The sequence below is a fragment of the Somniosus microcephalus genome, chromosome 20 (assembly GCF_052327205.1).
Source record: "Somniosus microcephalus isolate GS21.2 chromosome 20, FLI_Smic_1.0, whole genome shotgun sequence".
Lineage (NCBI taxonomy): Eukaryota > Metazoa > Chordata > Chondrichthyes > Squaliformes > Somniosidae > Somniosus > Somniosus microcephalus.
The window spans coordinates 49,898,107-49,914,489 of record NC_141006.1 but is presented as its reverse complement, the minus strand read 5'-3'; the positions used below and the strand labels follow the sequence as shown (position 1 = coordinate 49,914,489).

Sequence of the window (16,383 nt, the reverse complement as noted above, 5' to 3'; positions counted from 1 at the left end):
TCCGATGATGTTGGGCCCTCGACAGCGACTTTACTTCGACCTGAGTGGGGAAGCCACCACAGTTTTCCCGCCAGGTGAAGGCCAGCGTAGAGAGGATCGGGAAGTTGAAGTGGCCCTCCAGGTAAGTTTTTTTTTAAACTTTCCTTTGTGGTCCTTCAGGCTCCTGCCTGTAACTCTTCCCCTTCCCTTTCATGAGACTCTCCCAGGAACCCCCTTCTCCGCACTTACCCGAGTGCCAGTCAATGACCAAGGGCCTTCCGATTTTCCGGAGGTTAGCAGCCACTTCCCACCCAGGCAGGAAATGATCCGGTGGCATGTTAATGAGGCCCTGCGGTTAAAATCACCATAGCCCCGTACTGCCATGGGTGGGCGGTAAACTAACTGAAACCAGCGGCTGCCCGCCAGAACCCCTCTGACAGTTAATTCCCCCTCCCCCTCCAGACATTGCCTGGAAGATACCAGGCAAGCATTTTATACTCCTTCAGTACATGGCCAACCTGTGAGAGCCTTGCTCATAGGAGCCCAAGAAGGGACAATTGTAAAGGTCATGGACAGATGTATAAGTGATCTGGTGCTCAACTCTAATTGTTTCCATCACCAGATGGGTTGTGAATCTTCTCACACTGAACAATAGGCTAAGAAAGCTTCCATTCTCATTGCTTGTCTATGGCCAGGCATATGTTCTTCAAGTACAATTAAAGAAGAAAACACTAAAAAGTCACCCTATTTACGTAGATATTGAGAGCGGAGTCCTCGTTAAAATATTATGGCCTCCATTTTAACCCCCCTCGCTCAGCGAGAATGGTGCATGGGAGGGGTTAAGATTAGGTCAAGTCCACTTACCAGCCTGAAGTCACTCCATTCCTGCCCAGCGCCATTTCATCTTCGCCAACTTTCAGGTCAGCCGTGGTTCCCGCTACAGACAGACGAGGGCCTAATTTAAATTCAAAAGTCACGGCCCGATGATGTAATTGGCGCTGCAACATGATCTTGACCAAATGTCAGGGGGGGTCCGACAGCAGAACCACGGCAGGAAGCGTTGACTGGCCAGAAAAGGCCAAGGTAAGTTTTAAAAATGTACTTCTGTGAGCTAGGAGGAGCAGGAGTGTGCCCCACAAGGAGGCCACAGGACCAATGACTTTGTAAGCTGTAAACTGCTTTTTTCTCACTCATAACACCCATGGCAATTTTACTGAAGCTGTCTTTGTCTTCTCAATATTCATGCAGGTGCTTAGCTGCCTCCTGATTGCAATTCATAGCTGATTAAGGAGATTAAGAGGATTACTTCTTTTCCCCTTTAATTGACCAGGCCACTTTATGGGAGATATAGCCCACATTTTAGCCCATAGACTGAAAATAACATCGGGAATAAACCAGCAGGAGTAAATTCTCCCAAACGGTTTCAGTGACCCATAGTTTATCCTTGAATAGCACAACAGCAGTAATTTTGCAATGTTTCTCATACACGTTCCATCATTGAAAAAACTGGACCCAGAGTTAAGTTGTTAATTGCTTGAATACATGGATTACTGAATGGCCTAGTCGATGCAATGGGCTGGATTTTCCACTCAGCAGTCAGTGCCTGGTTGATGGCAGCTGATACTTTCCTTTTCCGCTCCTGGTGCTAGTTGGCAAAATTAAATATGCTAATGTCTGCAAAGCCAACTTCACATATTGCTGCGGCCATTTTCTCAGCTGTTGCTGTAATGCTGTGGCAGAAAGCATTCCTCAAGCAATAAACAAGGATCATTCATTAAAGATGAAAGCTGTTTTTGCCTCCAGGAATCCATTGTTTTGTCTACTGCAAAAGGGCTTAGGAAATACAAAGTAAAATACTGTGACAAGCGATAAGGTGAGCCTTATATACAAACATTACCACAAAAGGAGAAGGTTAGTTTAGCAGTTCTGCTGCATTTCCCTTTTTGGACTCATCTGTCACTTTCTGCAGTACTAGGGAGCAGGGATGTATTTGAAATTTAGTGCTCACTTTTTTAAAAAAAAATATATTTTTGATGACCTTTATTGTGCTTAGCAAGGTGAAGGATAATGGAACAGTATATTTAAGGTACACAGTTTGCGTCAAACCCTCCCAAGTCAGGTATTGCACAGTGGACTGCGAGTAACCCTCCCTCTGCTCTCGGCTCCAGCTTTTGAATTGCATCCTCTGCGACACCAGTGTGATTGTTTTTACTATTTCCCAGAGCAGGGCATCCTGCGGGTTCATGGAGCGTCATAGGAACAGGAGTAGGCCATTCGATGAGATCGTGGCTGATCTGTATCTTAACTCCATCAACCCACCTTGGCTCCACGTCCCTTAATACCCTGGGCTAGCAAATATCTATCGATGTCACATTTCAAATGATTAATTGAGCTGGCATCTACTGCTTTTTGTGGGAGAGAGTTCCACACTTCTACCACCCTTTGCATGAAGATGTGTTTCCTAACTTCACTCCTGAACGGCCTGCCTCTGACTTTAAGGTTATGTCCCCTTGTCCTAGACTCCCCCCCACAGCGGAAAAAGTTTCTCTCTATCTACCCCTTCAATTCCTTTAATAATCCTAAAACCTCAGTCAAATCATCCCTTAACCTTCTGTATTCCACTGAATACAAGGCTAGTTTATGTAATCTCTCCTAATAATCTAACCCCTGGAGCCCAGGTAATATTTTGGTGAATCTGCGCTGCACTCCTTCCAAGGCCAATATATCCTTTCTAAGGTGTGGTGCCCAGAACTGTACACAGTGCTCCAGGTGTGGTCTAACCAGGGCTTTGTGTAGCTGTAGCAAAACTTCCTTCCTTTTATATTCAAGCCCTCTAGTTATAAAGGCTAACACTCCATTAGGCTTTTTGATTTTTTTTTGTACCTAACTACTGTATTTTAATGATGATCTGTGTGCATGGACCCCTAAATCACTGTTCCTAGCTTTTCACCATTAAAAATGCTAGTTAGTGCCAAATTAGGCACATTTTTGTTTTGTGGTCCTGTGGGCACTAGATGTGGATTGAGTCTGGCCAAACACATTGCACAGTGGACCCTTAACAGTTCGCGGAGAGAAATTTTCATTTAATCAGCCTGGGCTGCATTTGAACTCATGTCACATGGAGAGTTGACCTACATTGGTTCCCATTCCCCAACCCCCCCAAACTCTCCATTCATCTGACGTTTTGTGCACTGCCCACCCCCTCCCGTCGCCCTATTGGCTTCACACTGTAGAATTCCCTCCCTAAACCTCCCGGCTTTCTTCCTCCAAGACTTTCCTTAAAGCGACCTTGTGACCGTCACCCCTCCTAATGTCTCCTCCTTTGGCTTGACATCTGTCTTTGTCTGATTAGTCCCCTGTGAAGCACCTTGGGACGTTTATCTACATTAAAGACACTATATTGTTGTTGTTGTCTAACCCACTACACCCTCTCCACCATTAAGACTAAATCAACTATGGTGAAATGGTGCCATGATTGCCAACACTAACGACTTTCATTGAGCAATCAAATCCAGCCAAATGTATCAGGAGATTTGCTTCTTCTGTAGGTGGCAATCTAATTATAAATATAATCTTTTGGCACAGTTACTTCTTGTATGAGGAACAGTCAGCTAAAGCATGAGTAGAATTGCTGGCACTAAAAATGTACCTCCCACAGGAAATGTCTGCAGCTCAATAATCATATTTATATTTTCATACCTAAATAGAATAAGTCTAATAGCTATTTCCATTCTTCATAGAAGATTTGATCTGCTCTTAACATCTGGTACCAGCTGTACTGTGTGTTCAGTCAGAAGAGCAAATGATCAAACAGGAAATAGAGGGGGATTTGTCAGGCACTTTAAAGGCTATATATATACATATATACATGTGAGTCAGCATCCATATAGAAATGGAAATTGTTTTTGAGAAGCTCAAAATAGTCATATAATTTTTAGAAATTAGCAAAGAAGCAGAGAACCAGAATAAATCACCTTTAAATCCAAACCTTTGGCATATAGTTGGTTTTTCATAATGACACATTGCTGCCATCCACCAACAACAATGATCACCATGATTCTCACCTAGACTTAACTGGAAGCTGCTGGCTGACTTTATATCAGGCAATGGTGATAGAAAAATACCATTCTCAGTTGCTCAAGGGAGTTACTTGGTGCTATCAGTAGAGCAGGGATGGCCTCAGCACAAGGCCCTCAAGGGGGACAGTTGGCATTACTACTGACTAGTTTTCCAATTTCTTCTTTTTGCTCTGTGCTCCCCCTTCTTAGAGATCAGAACGTGGAGGATGCTCTTTTACCCACTTGGGTATATCATGGCTTGCTCCTCCGCACCCTTTGCCGAGTTAGAACCCTAACTTGTTAGGATATTAAAAACACAAGAGAGAGAAAGAAAGCTCCACAATTGCTAGCATTACATTCCAGGTAGCCTACTTACCCAGTGATGTAAGCTAACAAAATGCGTGTCACAACTTGTAAGGCCCAATTTTGTGAGAATGGGAAAAGATGAGGTTGAGCTGGCCCACGGCACAAGCCTATCAGCACGGCCGTTCAGGGAGTGGGCTGTGCTGAATTTTGTCACTCCCACTAATTTGAATAGACTATATGAAAATATTTCCCAGAGAGCTTGGTATGTAGCACACTTGGCCAGGAAGTGTAAAATCCAATAAAGAAGCAGCTCTTAAAGGACTGGCATTAAAGGAGAATGTATGGCAGTGACAGAAAAGTGGATTAGTTGTTCACAATGGCACAGTAGAGACATGAGGACATCACCACTCCATTTGGTGCTGAAGAGGTAGAGATTCTGCTGTTGGGTGTCCTCCTCCAGTAAAAGCACAGGTTTAAGCTGTGTGGGGGGAGGTTTCTGGTCAAATCTATGCTGTCACCCCTGTCCTTCATACCTGTCAGAGAATAAGGAAGAATTTTGTTGGTATGGAAGAAGGCAAAGGTTCACTTTTGCGCACATTTCTTGCGGGGCCCATCAAGCATGGCACAAATCTAAGATGGGGCTATTGCATCCACTGGGAAGTGCTATTTAAAGCATTGCACACACCTACATTCTTTTGCCATTTTCATTGCGACAAAACAAGATGGCTACTTTTCTTGCCAGCGTAAATGGTGCACACGGAACAGCAAACAGATGCTTAGGCTTCCAGCCCAAGAATCTGCTCTACCTTTAAGGGGTTTCTTAGTAGGGTAAATAGCCATTGATGTAGATGTAGGCCTGGCCTCACAAAAGCTATTCACCCAGCCCTGTGTTTCTGCTCCTTCCAAAAATATGGAAACCATGTATTGCCACATTATGAAGGTATAACGGCTGCTTCCTGGATAATAGCCATCTCGATCCCTCCAAGCCCTTCATCCCGACGGCCCGTCTCGCTAACTTGCTGTGGTTTGGAGCCATTGGGAATCCCACATTTCAACAATGAAAATAGGGATTAGGCTAAAAACTGCCTGTTAACTACCTGTTAACGGGCAGTTAATTGGCACTAATCCCTTTCCTGCCTCGGGTAGGCGGGTCCCAGTGCGGGTCGGGTACCTGCCTCCTTTGAAACTGGCATGGAGGCGGGTGGGGGCGGGATGGGTTCGTGCCCGATTTTGGGATTTTAACCCCCCACACGCCTCCAATCCCGCCTCCACGGCCCAATGAAAATCCTGCCCTATGCATCAAACGCAAAGCTGTGGGGATCTTGGTAAATCCTGGAAATGGCTAAAAGATTGACTGAAGGGTAGAAATCAATGGGTACTCGTTAGAGGAGTTATGGGGTGGGAGGAAGTATTGAGTGGGGTGCCCCAGGGTTCAGTGTTGGGATCGCTACTGTTTCTAATTTATATCAAATGGATTCAGAAAGCCAATGCAAATTAGTCAATTTCAACAACAACAACAACTTATATTTATATAGCACCTTTAACGTAGTAAAACATCCCAAGGCCCTTCACAGGAGTATTTTAAGACAACAAATTTGACACCGATCCACATAAGGATAAATTAGGGCAGGTAACCAAAAGCTTGGTCAAAGAGGTAGGTTTTAAGGAGCATTTTAAAGGAGGAAAGAGGTAGCGAGGCGGAGAGGTTTAGGCAGGGAATTCCAGAGTTTAGGGCCTAGGCAACAGAAGGCACGGCCACCAAAGGTTGAGTGATTATAATCGGGGATGCTCAAGGGCAGAATTAGAGGAGCGCAGATATCTCGGGGGGGGTTGTGGGGCTGGAGGAGATTACAGAGATAGGGAGGGGCGAGGCCATGGAGGGATTTGAAAACAAGGATGAGAATTTTGAAATCGAGGTGCTGCTTAACCGGGAGCCAATGTAGGTCAGCAAGCACAGGGGAGATGGGGGAACGGGACTTGGTGCGAGTTAGGACACGGGCAGACGAATTTTGGATGACCTCAAGTTTACGTAGGGTGGAACATGGGAGGCCCGCCAGGAGTGCATTGGAATAGTCAAGTCTAGAGGTAACAAAGGCGTGGATGAGGGTTTCAGCAGCGGATGAGCTGAGGCAAGGGCAGAGACTGGTGATGTTACGGCGGTGGAAGTAGGCGGTTTTTGTTATGCTGCGGATATGTGGTCAGAAGCTCATTTCAGGGTCAAATATGACACCAAGGTTGTGAACAGTGTGGTTCAGCCTCAGACAGATGTTAGGCAGGCAATAGTGAACTAAGAAGGGAAGTGGAATCAGACAAGGTAGCTCAGAAATTACAGAATGAGTTGGACAACTTATGTGGGCAGAAAAATGACAGATAAAATTGAATGCAGACAAGTGTAAAATGCTGAACATAGAACAGAAAAATAGGCGATACACATACTCTTTGAATTGTATTGAAACTGCTAAGGATGAGGTTGAAAGACCTCCAGGAGCCTTAGTAAGCTTGCCGCTAAACATGTCCAACCAAGGCAGAGTATCAACCAAGGCAGAGTATCAACCAAGGCAGAGTATCAATCAACAAAGCCAACAGAATACTAACCTACATAGTCAAAACAGTAGAACAAAAATCAGAGATGTCTGCGAGTAACTGCCCAGGGCTGTGGTCAGCACACACCGAAGTTGCATGATTTCGCGCAGGGTCTGAGTTAAATCTTTTCTCCATTGAAATGAGGCCCATTCATGCTGGTCGCTGCTTCACTTTTTGCCCCAAATTGTGTGCCCAGTTTTCCAGCCCTTACCCATTCCCAGCAATGTATTTGGATGATCTGAAGCTCTGTATAACTTGGAATTTAGAAACTTGAAGGTATACAATTGTAATAATTCTGTGTCATTCCAATCAGAGGTTACGTGGGCTATTATCAGTGAGGTTCTCCTATATACTGTAATAGGACCTAAACCATCTGACCCATGAAGAATTTGGTCCATATTCAACTTCAATTGTTTTTCAAAGGAAAAATAGGCAAAATAAATGGATTGTCTTGTAAATGAGATTCACTTCAGCTAGAATTCTTGTCAAATTTGATTGTGCTATGGGAACTACAACAGCAATTCAAATGCAAGTTTCTTCCTATCCATCTCAGTGAGCCTGAGCAGCCTTAAAAAATTCTCACCAGTGTTGATGCTCATTCCGTTCTGCATTACACCCTAACCTGCTCTGGGCTATTCTGCGAATTCAGATCCTTTTTAAATGTCAGACAATTGGAGAATATTTGATGCATACTGACGCCAATAATATAAGTGAATGAAGATAGTTTTATTCATAATTGCAGTTAAAACAAATGTTTACTTTCCAGATTTTTTTAAAGGGTGGTTCTGCTTTCTTTCTTTTGGCATAACTCACATGTAGAGATGAGCTCCCAATGCCCAAGCATCGACCTAATAAATATTTACCAGCCTACTAGTCTTCAAAGAATAACTCCTGCTGCATCAAAGCCCTTTTTTCTATTTGCCACAGTATCCCTGTAGCTTCTCACAGAACTTCCCATATAACGTGAGCAGTGAATACAAAATGTTCACTGTTCTCTTTTGCACTTATGTCTACATTAATGCACGAATACTGCTCTGGATGTATTGAATGCTGCAGAGAGGTCAAGAAAGGATAATACACCACAGCATGGTAGGACACTGAGAAGTACAGAAGATCAGAGGGACCTTGGAGTGCATGTCCACAGATCCCTGAAGGTAGCAGGACAGGTAGATAAGGTGGTTAAGAAGGCATACAGGATACTTGCCTTTATTAGCTGAGGCATAGAATATAAGAGCATTGAGGTTATTCTCGAACTGTATAAAACACTAGTTAGGCCGCAGCTAGAGTACTGCATACAGTTCTGGTCACCACGTTACAGGAAGGATGTGATTGCACTAGAGGGGGTGCAGAGGAGATTTACGAGGATGCTGCCTGGCCTGGGGAATTTTAGCTATGAGGAAAGATTGGATAGGCTGGGGTTGTTTTCTTTGGAACAGAGGAGGCTGAGGGGAGACCTAATTGAGGTGTATAAAGTTATGAAGGGCCTAGATAGAGTGGATAGGAAGGGCCTATTTCCCTTAGCAGAGAGGTCAATAACCAGGGGGCATAGATTTAAAGTAATTGGTCAGAGGTTTAAAGAGGATTTGAGGAGAAATTTTTTCACCCAGAGGGTGGTGGGGGTCTGGAACTCACTGCCTGAAAGGGTGGTAGAGTTAGAGACCCTCATCACATTTAAAAAGTACTTGGATATGCACTTGAAGTGCTGTAACCTACAGGGCTACGGACCAAGAGCTGGAAAGTGGGATTAGGTTGGGAAGCTCTTTGTCGGCCGGCACGGACAAGATGGGCCAAATGGCCTCCTTCTGTGCTGTAAATTTCTATAATTCTATGATGAGCATAGTCACAGAGGATGTCGTTCGTGACTTTGGTTAGGGCTGTTTTGGTGGCAAATTTGCTTTGTCTTTTATGCCAAATTACTGAAAATACTGAAAGCTGCTAAAACAAAAATAATTAAACTATTCACCTTAAACAGGGCCAATATACTTAAGATGCTAAGCCAGGTCTTTAGAAAGCAAACTTTATTATTCCACCTAGGATAGTAAATCCAGTACATAATGTAGCAATTAAGAGTATAGCCTCCTTTGTGTTTTAAAAGGAATTAAAAATACCGATGTGATTAAACTGGTCACCAGTAGTGGAAGTTTCTTCCATTATTAGCTTTAGTTTTGATTACAATCTAAAATGGGTTTAAGAGGAGTTGCAAAAAGTACTTATTTGGGGATTGTTAATGACTTGGAGGCCTTGTTAAAAACTTCTGCTTCGAAATGCCTGGATGGGGTGGTAAATGAAATGAAGGATTGGTAAGTAAATCTAAATCTGTCCTTAACTCAGTTGATCCATCAGCATTTTATTTACAGAAGATATCTGTGTGTGCATGTATTTGTAGAGCACATCAAGAGAAAGTAGAATTTTGGACGAGTTCTGATGGAATCAGGATGCAGGAAATGGCATTTGCAATTTACCACAGTAATCTGAAAAAAACGTAACCTGTTGATATGTGGATATCTGATCATATGAATAATTCGTTTCAGTTTTTTTTGGAAGAGACAAGCTGTTATGAAGAGATAGATTAATACTGGATGTACAGGGAATAAAAATAGAGAAATAAATTTACCTCATTTTATGCATCATAAATTCAACTGCAGGAAAATGGCTCTAGAGTGTCAAAAAACTTCTCTGACCATAAATGTTAGCTTGGCTGGGTTGATAGCACTCTCGGCTCTAAGTCTATATTCCAAATGTTTCATAAACAATCAAGATACATTCATATTTTACATTAATGTATCATATCCCCTAGTCATAAGTAACCAGTTAAGCACCCTTTGAAGGATATTTTGATAAGTTCAAAACCCCACTTCAGGACTTGAGCACATAACCTAGTTGACTATTCACAGCAGTACTGAGAAAGTGCTGCATTATTGAAGGTACTGTCATTTAGATGAGTCTTTAAACCTATGTGCCTGTTAAGGTGGATGTAAAAGATCCCAGCAACAGAAACAGAGGAAAAAAGCTCCTTCATTTCATTTGGTGTTTTGTGGAACCTTGCTTTATGCAAATTCGCTGGCGTGTTTGTCTCTGTAACAACAGTGACTGCACTTGGAAAATAATTCATTGGTTCTGAAATGCTTGGCACATGCTGCATGATAAGGCACTAAAAGAATGCCAGTTCTGTCTTAGAGAACAAAAGATACTCCCAGATTATCAAACGTTTGCATTTCCTACAAAAGGTTTTCAATTTCATTATCAAAGGTGACCTGGTGTACCTGCCTTCCAAAGGGCAGTCTCCAAATGCAAATTTATATTTAAATATAACTTGTATGCATAACTTCTACACATTTCTTTTTCCCTTTTACTGTCCATTTTTGGGCAGGGTTGATGTGCTAAATGGGGCGGTATGGCCTACCACTGCAATACCATCACAAAACCGTTTGATTGACACCTCATCCACCACTTTAAACACACACTCCCTCCACCACCGGCATACCGTGGCTGCAGTGTGTACCATCTACAAGATGCACTGCAGCAACTCACCAAGGCTTCTTCGGCAGCACCTCCCAAACCCGCGACCTCTTTCACCTAGAAGGACAAGGGCAGCAGGCACATGGGAACACCACCACCTCCAAGTTCCTCTCCAAGTCACACACCATCCTGACTTGGAAATATATCGTCATTCCTTCATCACCGTTAGGTCAAAATCCTGGAACTCCCTCCCTAACAGCACTGTGGGAGTACCTTCACCACACGGACTGCAGCGGTTCAAGAAGGCAGCTCACCACCACCTTCTCAAGGACAACTAGGGATGGGCAATAAATGCTGGCCTTGCCAGCGACGCCCACATCCCATAAGCGAATTTAAAAAAAAGAGTTGCATCAACATTCTCCTGCTGCAAACCTGCCAGTCTGCAATACTGCATTCCCCGAGCCTGCCCTCCCCTTCCCCACCCACCCCCTGTCGCAGGTAAATGGGGGTCGGTAGATATGGCCAATGTGCCTGCACCATTTCCCCCAGTTTCCGCCTCAAACCCAACTCTGACAATACCGACACGATACAAGTGGTGGTGTGAGCAGCACAGCAGTGTCCCTGAGGCAAGTACCATGTTGAGGAGACCATTTTTTTGATTGCAGAAGCTTTGCCTACACATTGATTTTTGGTTGGTTTTTGTTCTGAAACTTCCCTGAAGACTTCTGACAGTTTTGGGAATACTTGAGAAAGTAAATTTCTAGAGTGGGGGAAATGGATTTCCCAATGAGACTACCTCTATTCCTGTTATGAAGAGGAGGCTGAGACATTAGAAGAGGCTCCATTGAAGGCTCTTTGAGTGAGGCATCACAGGAGATGTTTATTTTCTACACGTCAATACCCATTCCACAGGATTTACAGAACTTAAAGAACATACAGGTATTTAGATTTCTATGCCCGCTAATGCTGAGAAGACTATGCTTCATCCCGGAGACTATTAGGGAGTTATACCAACTACTAACTGAAGACCTGTAGCTCACTTCCACCAGGATAACAGCATTGTCTTTAACATGTGCGATGGAGCTCTTAAAGGGACAGGTGCTTTCTTGCAAAATGTCTTTCAATTTTCAATTTTTTGAGTAGCTTTTTAGTTAGAGCTTTTAAAAAATATATTTTTGCTTTTTTCTGAACTTTTTTATTCTGGGGGAGTGGGATATTTTTGTTATTTATTTGTCGAAATGTTTGTTTCAGCTTACAGGGCTGTAGGGAGTGCTTACATCAAAAACAAAACAAACCAAATGTCTGCAAAGTTACAACTGGAATTAAAGAATTTACAAGAATGGAACAGGGATAAACAAAGAGGCTTTTACAAGACAAATGATCACAGGTGCCCTGGAACTGACACGTCATTGAATTGTAAGCTGCAGGCTCCCACGGCAGCCACCAAATCAAGTTAAAATTAAGAATGGGGATTGGTTTTAAAGCGCTTGAAATATAGTATAGTTGAAATAAGATGAAAAAAGGTGTACTGGAGAGATCAGAAGGCACCAGAGCCAGACTGCCTGCCTATTATGCTGCCAACCAGGTCCTGGCAAACATATCTGGCAGTGGCCAAGAGTAACTGCTTCTGAGTCAACAGGGAGGCCATTGAAAAGCTGTCTCATCTGTTGCAAGGAGATCTGCAGCCAACCTGTACCATAGTGAAAGGGGGAAAGAAGATGTCTGGGGGTTGGTGTGGAGTGCTGGTGCATGGTGGGGATTTGTCTCTGTGCAGGGAGTGGTCGGGAGGGGCGGTGCACAGCATTACCTCACATAATCGCGTAACTGGGCTGGCTACAAGATATAGAAACGTCAAGGATATAGAAATGCAAATGTTGCAAGACAAAGGGGATGCTCAAGATGTGTAACCGCCCTAGAAACCAGACGGCCTAACAATATCCCCAGGACAGTAAGTAGATCAGGAAGCAGACACGAAGTCAACAATTCTTGGGACTAGGAAGGGCCAGTAAACAAATGCTGATAAGAGCTAAAATGATGTCATAACGCAGAACATTCTAGAAGGTAGGCGGGAACAATGTATAGCTCATCAAACTGTATGTATAAATATCTACTAACTGCTGCAACAATGCAGAGAAGCTTGAGGAAGGCAGAAGCAGGCTGTCTCCCCACCTGTGGCCGCCCCACCGGTGTAAATAAAGGCTGTTTGGACCCTCGATCTCGGACTTGTGTTGAGTGATTTGAAATTACTCCACAACAATAGGATGGCATTTCACCCGGTCGTCCAGTTCACCGCTACTCTCAGCTTTTCTGCCTCTGCCTCCTCAGGTTAGCTCTGCAGTATCAGTTTATATTGTGCCCACAGATGTAACAAATAGGTACAGAAATTGCTGGAGATACTCAGCAAGTCAGGCAGCATCTGTGAAGAGAGAAACAGAGTTAATGTTTCAGGTCGATGACCCTCCATCAGTTCTGACGAAAGGTCATTGACCTGAAACGTTAACTCTGTTTCTCTCTCCACAGATGCTGCCTGACCTGCTGAGTATCTCCAGCATTTTCTGTTTTTATTTCAGATTTCCAGCATCTGCAGTATTTTCTTTTTGTAACAAATAGGTGACTGATGCATCGGTAAGCATAACCAGTACTTGGATCGCCTTTCCTACTGAATAAAAACAGAATGATGTGATGACATGGCTGTTCAATGTCACTACACTGCTGCATTTCCCGAGGTTCAAGTGGCCATTGATGACAGCCATGTGGATAGCCAGATACTGGGTTCCTGCTGTTCCTCTCCCCCACCACTCTCTTCTCCTCAGCCGTGCACTGTGACTCACAAAGTGCTACTTTCTCAAGCTTGCGAACTGCACCCTCCAGGATGTGCGTAGCTGTGCAGGTACTCGCAAGTGTTGATGAAAGAAGAGGCAGGGTGCTTGCAGCTGAGTGCATGCCCTGCTGCAGTACGGAGATATACGGCAAGCAAGGAAAGTGCAGTAGGGTTGTGTGAGGAATTGACATAGGCCACCAGTAAATGTGCAACGGGTTGACGGGCAGCCTTTTTGTAGCGTGCGTACTTGGGCTGTCCACCTGATATATGGTGCTGAAGCAAAATACTGCGGATGCTGGAAATCTGAAATAAAAACAGAAAATGCTGGAAATACTCAGCCGGTCAGGCAGCATCTGTGGAGAGAGAAACAGAGTTAACGTTTCAGGTCGATGACCCTTCGTCAGAACTGGAAAAGGTTGGAGATGGAACAGGTTTTTAAGCAAGTGCAGGGGCAGGGAAAGGGGAGCGGGGAGGAAACTACAAAAGATAGAACGGACACAGTCGAGGGCCATTTCAACCACGGTAGAGGGGAATCCTCAGTTGAGGAAAAAGGAAGACATATCGGAGGCACTAGTATGGAAGGTGGCATCGTCAGAGCAGATGCGGCGGAGACGGAGAAACTAGGAGAATGGAATAGAGTCCTTACAGGAAGCGGGGTGGGAGGAAGTGTAGTCCAGGTAGATCAAATCAAATCAAATCAAATCATTTTTATTGTCATTGTTAGTGCACAAGTGCAGTACAACGAAATGTAGGCTTGCGGCTCCTGAGAGTGTACATTTAGATTAAGACATTTAAACATTCAACATACATTTGGCTTGTAATACATTAACATAAACATAACCATAATAAAGTGCATTGGCAGATGTGCAGGCTTTAGAGTTTATTTGTGGAGTTCAGTAGGATGACAGCCCTGGGAAAGAAGCTGTTCCTAAATCTGGTCGTACGGGTGCGAATGCATCTGTAGCGTCTCCCGGATGGCAGGAGGGTGAACAGACTGTGGCTGGGGTGGGTAGGGTCTTTGATGATGGACCGTGACCTCCTTAAACAGCGTTTCTGGTATATGTGCTCTATGGTCGGTAGCTTAGTGGGAGTTAGTGGGCTTATAGTGAATGTTTGTCAATAGCCTATCCCCAGAAATGGAGACAGAGGAGTCAAGGAAGGGAAGGGAAGAGTTGGAGATGCACCATGTGAAGGGGAGGGAAGGGTGGAAATTGGAAGCAAAGTGAATGAAATTTTCTAGTTCAGGGTGAGCGCAGAAAACAGCACCGATACAGTCATCAATGTACCGGAAAACGATGTGAGGGAGGGGACCTGAGTAGGACTGGAACAAAGAATGTTCCACATATCCCACGAAAAGGCAGGCATAGCTGGGACCCATGCGGGTACCCATAGCAACACCTTTAATTTGGAGGAAGTGAGTGGAGTCAAAGGAGAAGTTGTTCAATGTGCGAACAAGTTCAGCCAGGCGGAGGAGGGTGGTGGAAGGTGGTCAGGCCTCTGGTCACTGCTGCCAAAACCATTATCACCTCTAGACTTGATTTCTCTAACACACTCCTTACCAGTTTCTAAGCTCCAAATTCTTCAAAACTCTATCACCCGCATCCTTCTTCTTCTTAGGCAGTCCCTCGGAACCGAGGATGACTTGCTTCCACATTAAAAATGAGTTCTCAGGTGGCTGATGAGTCCAATGCGGGACCTACAGTCTCTGTCGCAGGTGGGGCAGACGATGGTTGAAGGGGCGGGTGGGCGGGGTGCTTGGGTTGACGTGCGCTCCTTGCGCTGATTGCGCTTGGCTTCCGCTTGCTCCCAGCGAAGAGACTCAAGGTGTTCGGCACCTTCCCGGATGCTTCTCCTCCATTTTGTGCGGTCTTGGGCCAGGGATTCCCAGGTGTCAGTGGGGATGTTGCACTTTTTCAAGGAGGCTTTGAGGGTGTTCTTGAAGCGTTTCCTCTGCCCTTCTGGGGCTCTCTTGCCGTGCCGGAGCTCCGAGGAGAGCGCTTGTTTTGGAAGTCTCGTATCGGGCATGCAGACAATGTGACCCGTCCATCGGAGCTGATCGAGCGTGGTCAAAGCTTAGATGCTGGGAATGTTGGCCTGAGCGAGAACACTGACGTTGGTGCACCTATCCTGCCAATGGATTTGCAGGATCTTGCGGAGGCAGCGTTGGTGGTACCTCTCCAGTGCTTTAAGGTGCCTGCTGTACATGGTCCATGTCTCTGAGGTATACAGCAGGGCAGGTATCACTGCTGCTCTGTAGACCATGAGCTTAGTGCCGGGTTTGAGGTCCTGGTCTTCAAACACTCTCTTCCTCAGGCGACCGAAGGCTGCACTGGCACACTGAAGGCAGTGTTGGAAAGTGGTCCACGTTGTCCAAGGCCTTGTCGTGGATTTTGATAATCGGGGGGCAGTACTGTGTGGTGGGGGCAGGTTGGTAGAGGACCTTTGTCTTACGGATGTTTAGTGTAAGGCCCATGCTCTCATACACTTCGGTGAAGGTGTTGACAATGGTTTGGAGTTCGACCTCCGAGTGAGCGCAGACGCAAGCATCATCTGGATACTATAATTCGACGACAGTGGATGGGGCGACCTTGGATCTGGACTGGAGGCGACGGAGGTTGAACTATTTCCCGTTTGTTCTGTAAGAAACTCTGTGGAGAAATCCACACCTAGTCCTGTAATAAGCTCCATTTGCACATCACCCCTCTCTCACTAATCTACACTGGCTCTCTCTATTTCCTCACCCCTTTCTACCTTTACAAGATTCTTCAATCTTACATCCCCTCCTGTGCCCTCCAGTCTACTGACTTTAACTTCCTGTGGATCCCCATACCTCTGCTAAACTACTAGTGGAAGAGCCTTCAGCTGCCTCAGTTTGACTTTCCAAAAACTACCCCCCTCCCCCAAAAACCATCAGCCTCTATACCTCCTTCTCCACCCTTTAAAGACTTCTCAAAACGAATCTCTTAAACCAAGTTTTTGCCCATCTCTCTCAACTCTCTTACACTCTTTTCCTTCTCTGTGAAATGCCTACGGACATTTATTCTGCATTCAAAGCACATTATAAATGCAAGGTGCTGTTGCTGGCTACTGTAATGTATGTACCTTTAAGGGGGGAACTACTTTGTACAGCTCATGTATACTGTAGTACCGGCAGTGACCACACCTGTATATAACGCT

General features: G+C 44.8%; 1 protein-coding gene across 1 annotated transcript in view; it reads left to right on the top strand.

Annotated features, from left to right (window-relative positions):
• Window positions 1–11,623: 11,623 nt before the first annotated feature.
• The window catches only part of fndc5a (fibronectin type III domain containing 5a), a 185,056-nt gene continuing 180,296 nt past the window's right edge, over window positions 11,624–16,383 (top strand). Inside the window, exon 1 of the mRNA XM_085963179.1 lies at window positions 11,624–11,801. Coding sequence (XP_085819305.1) covers window positions 11,624–11,801 — 178 coding nt within the window. The remainder of the gene's footprint in view (window positions 11,802–16,383) is intronic.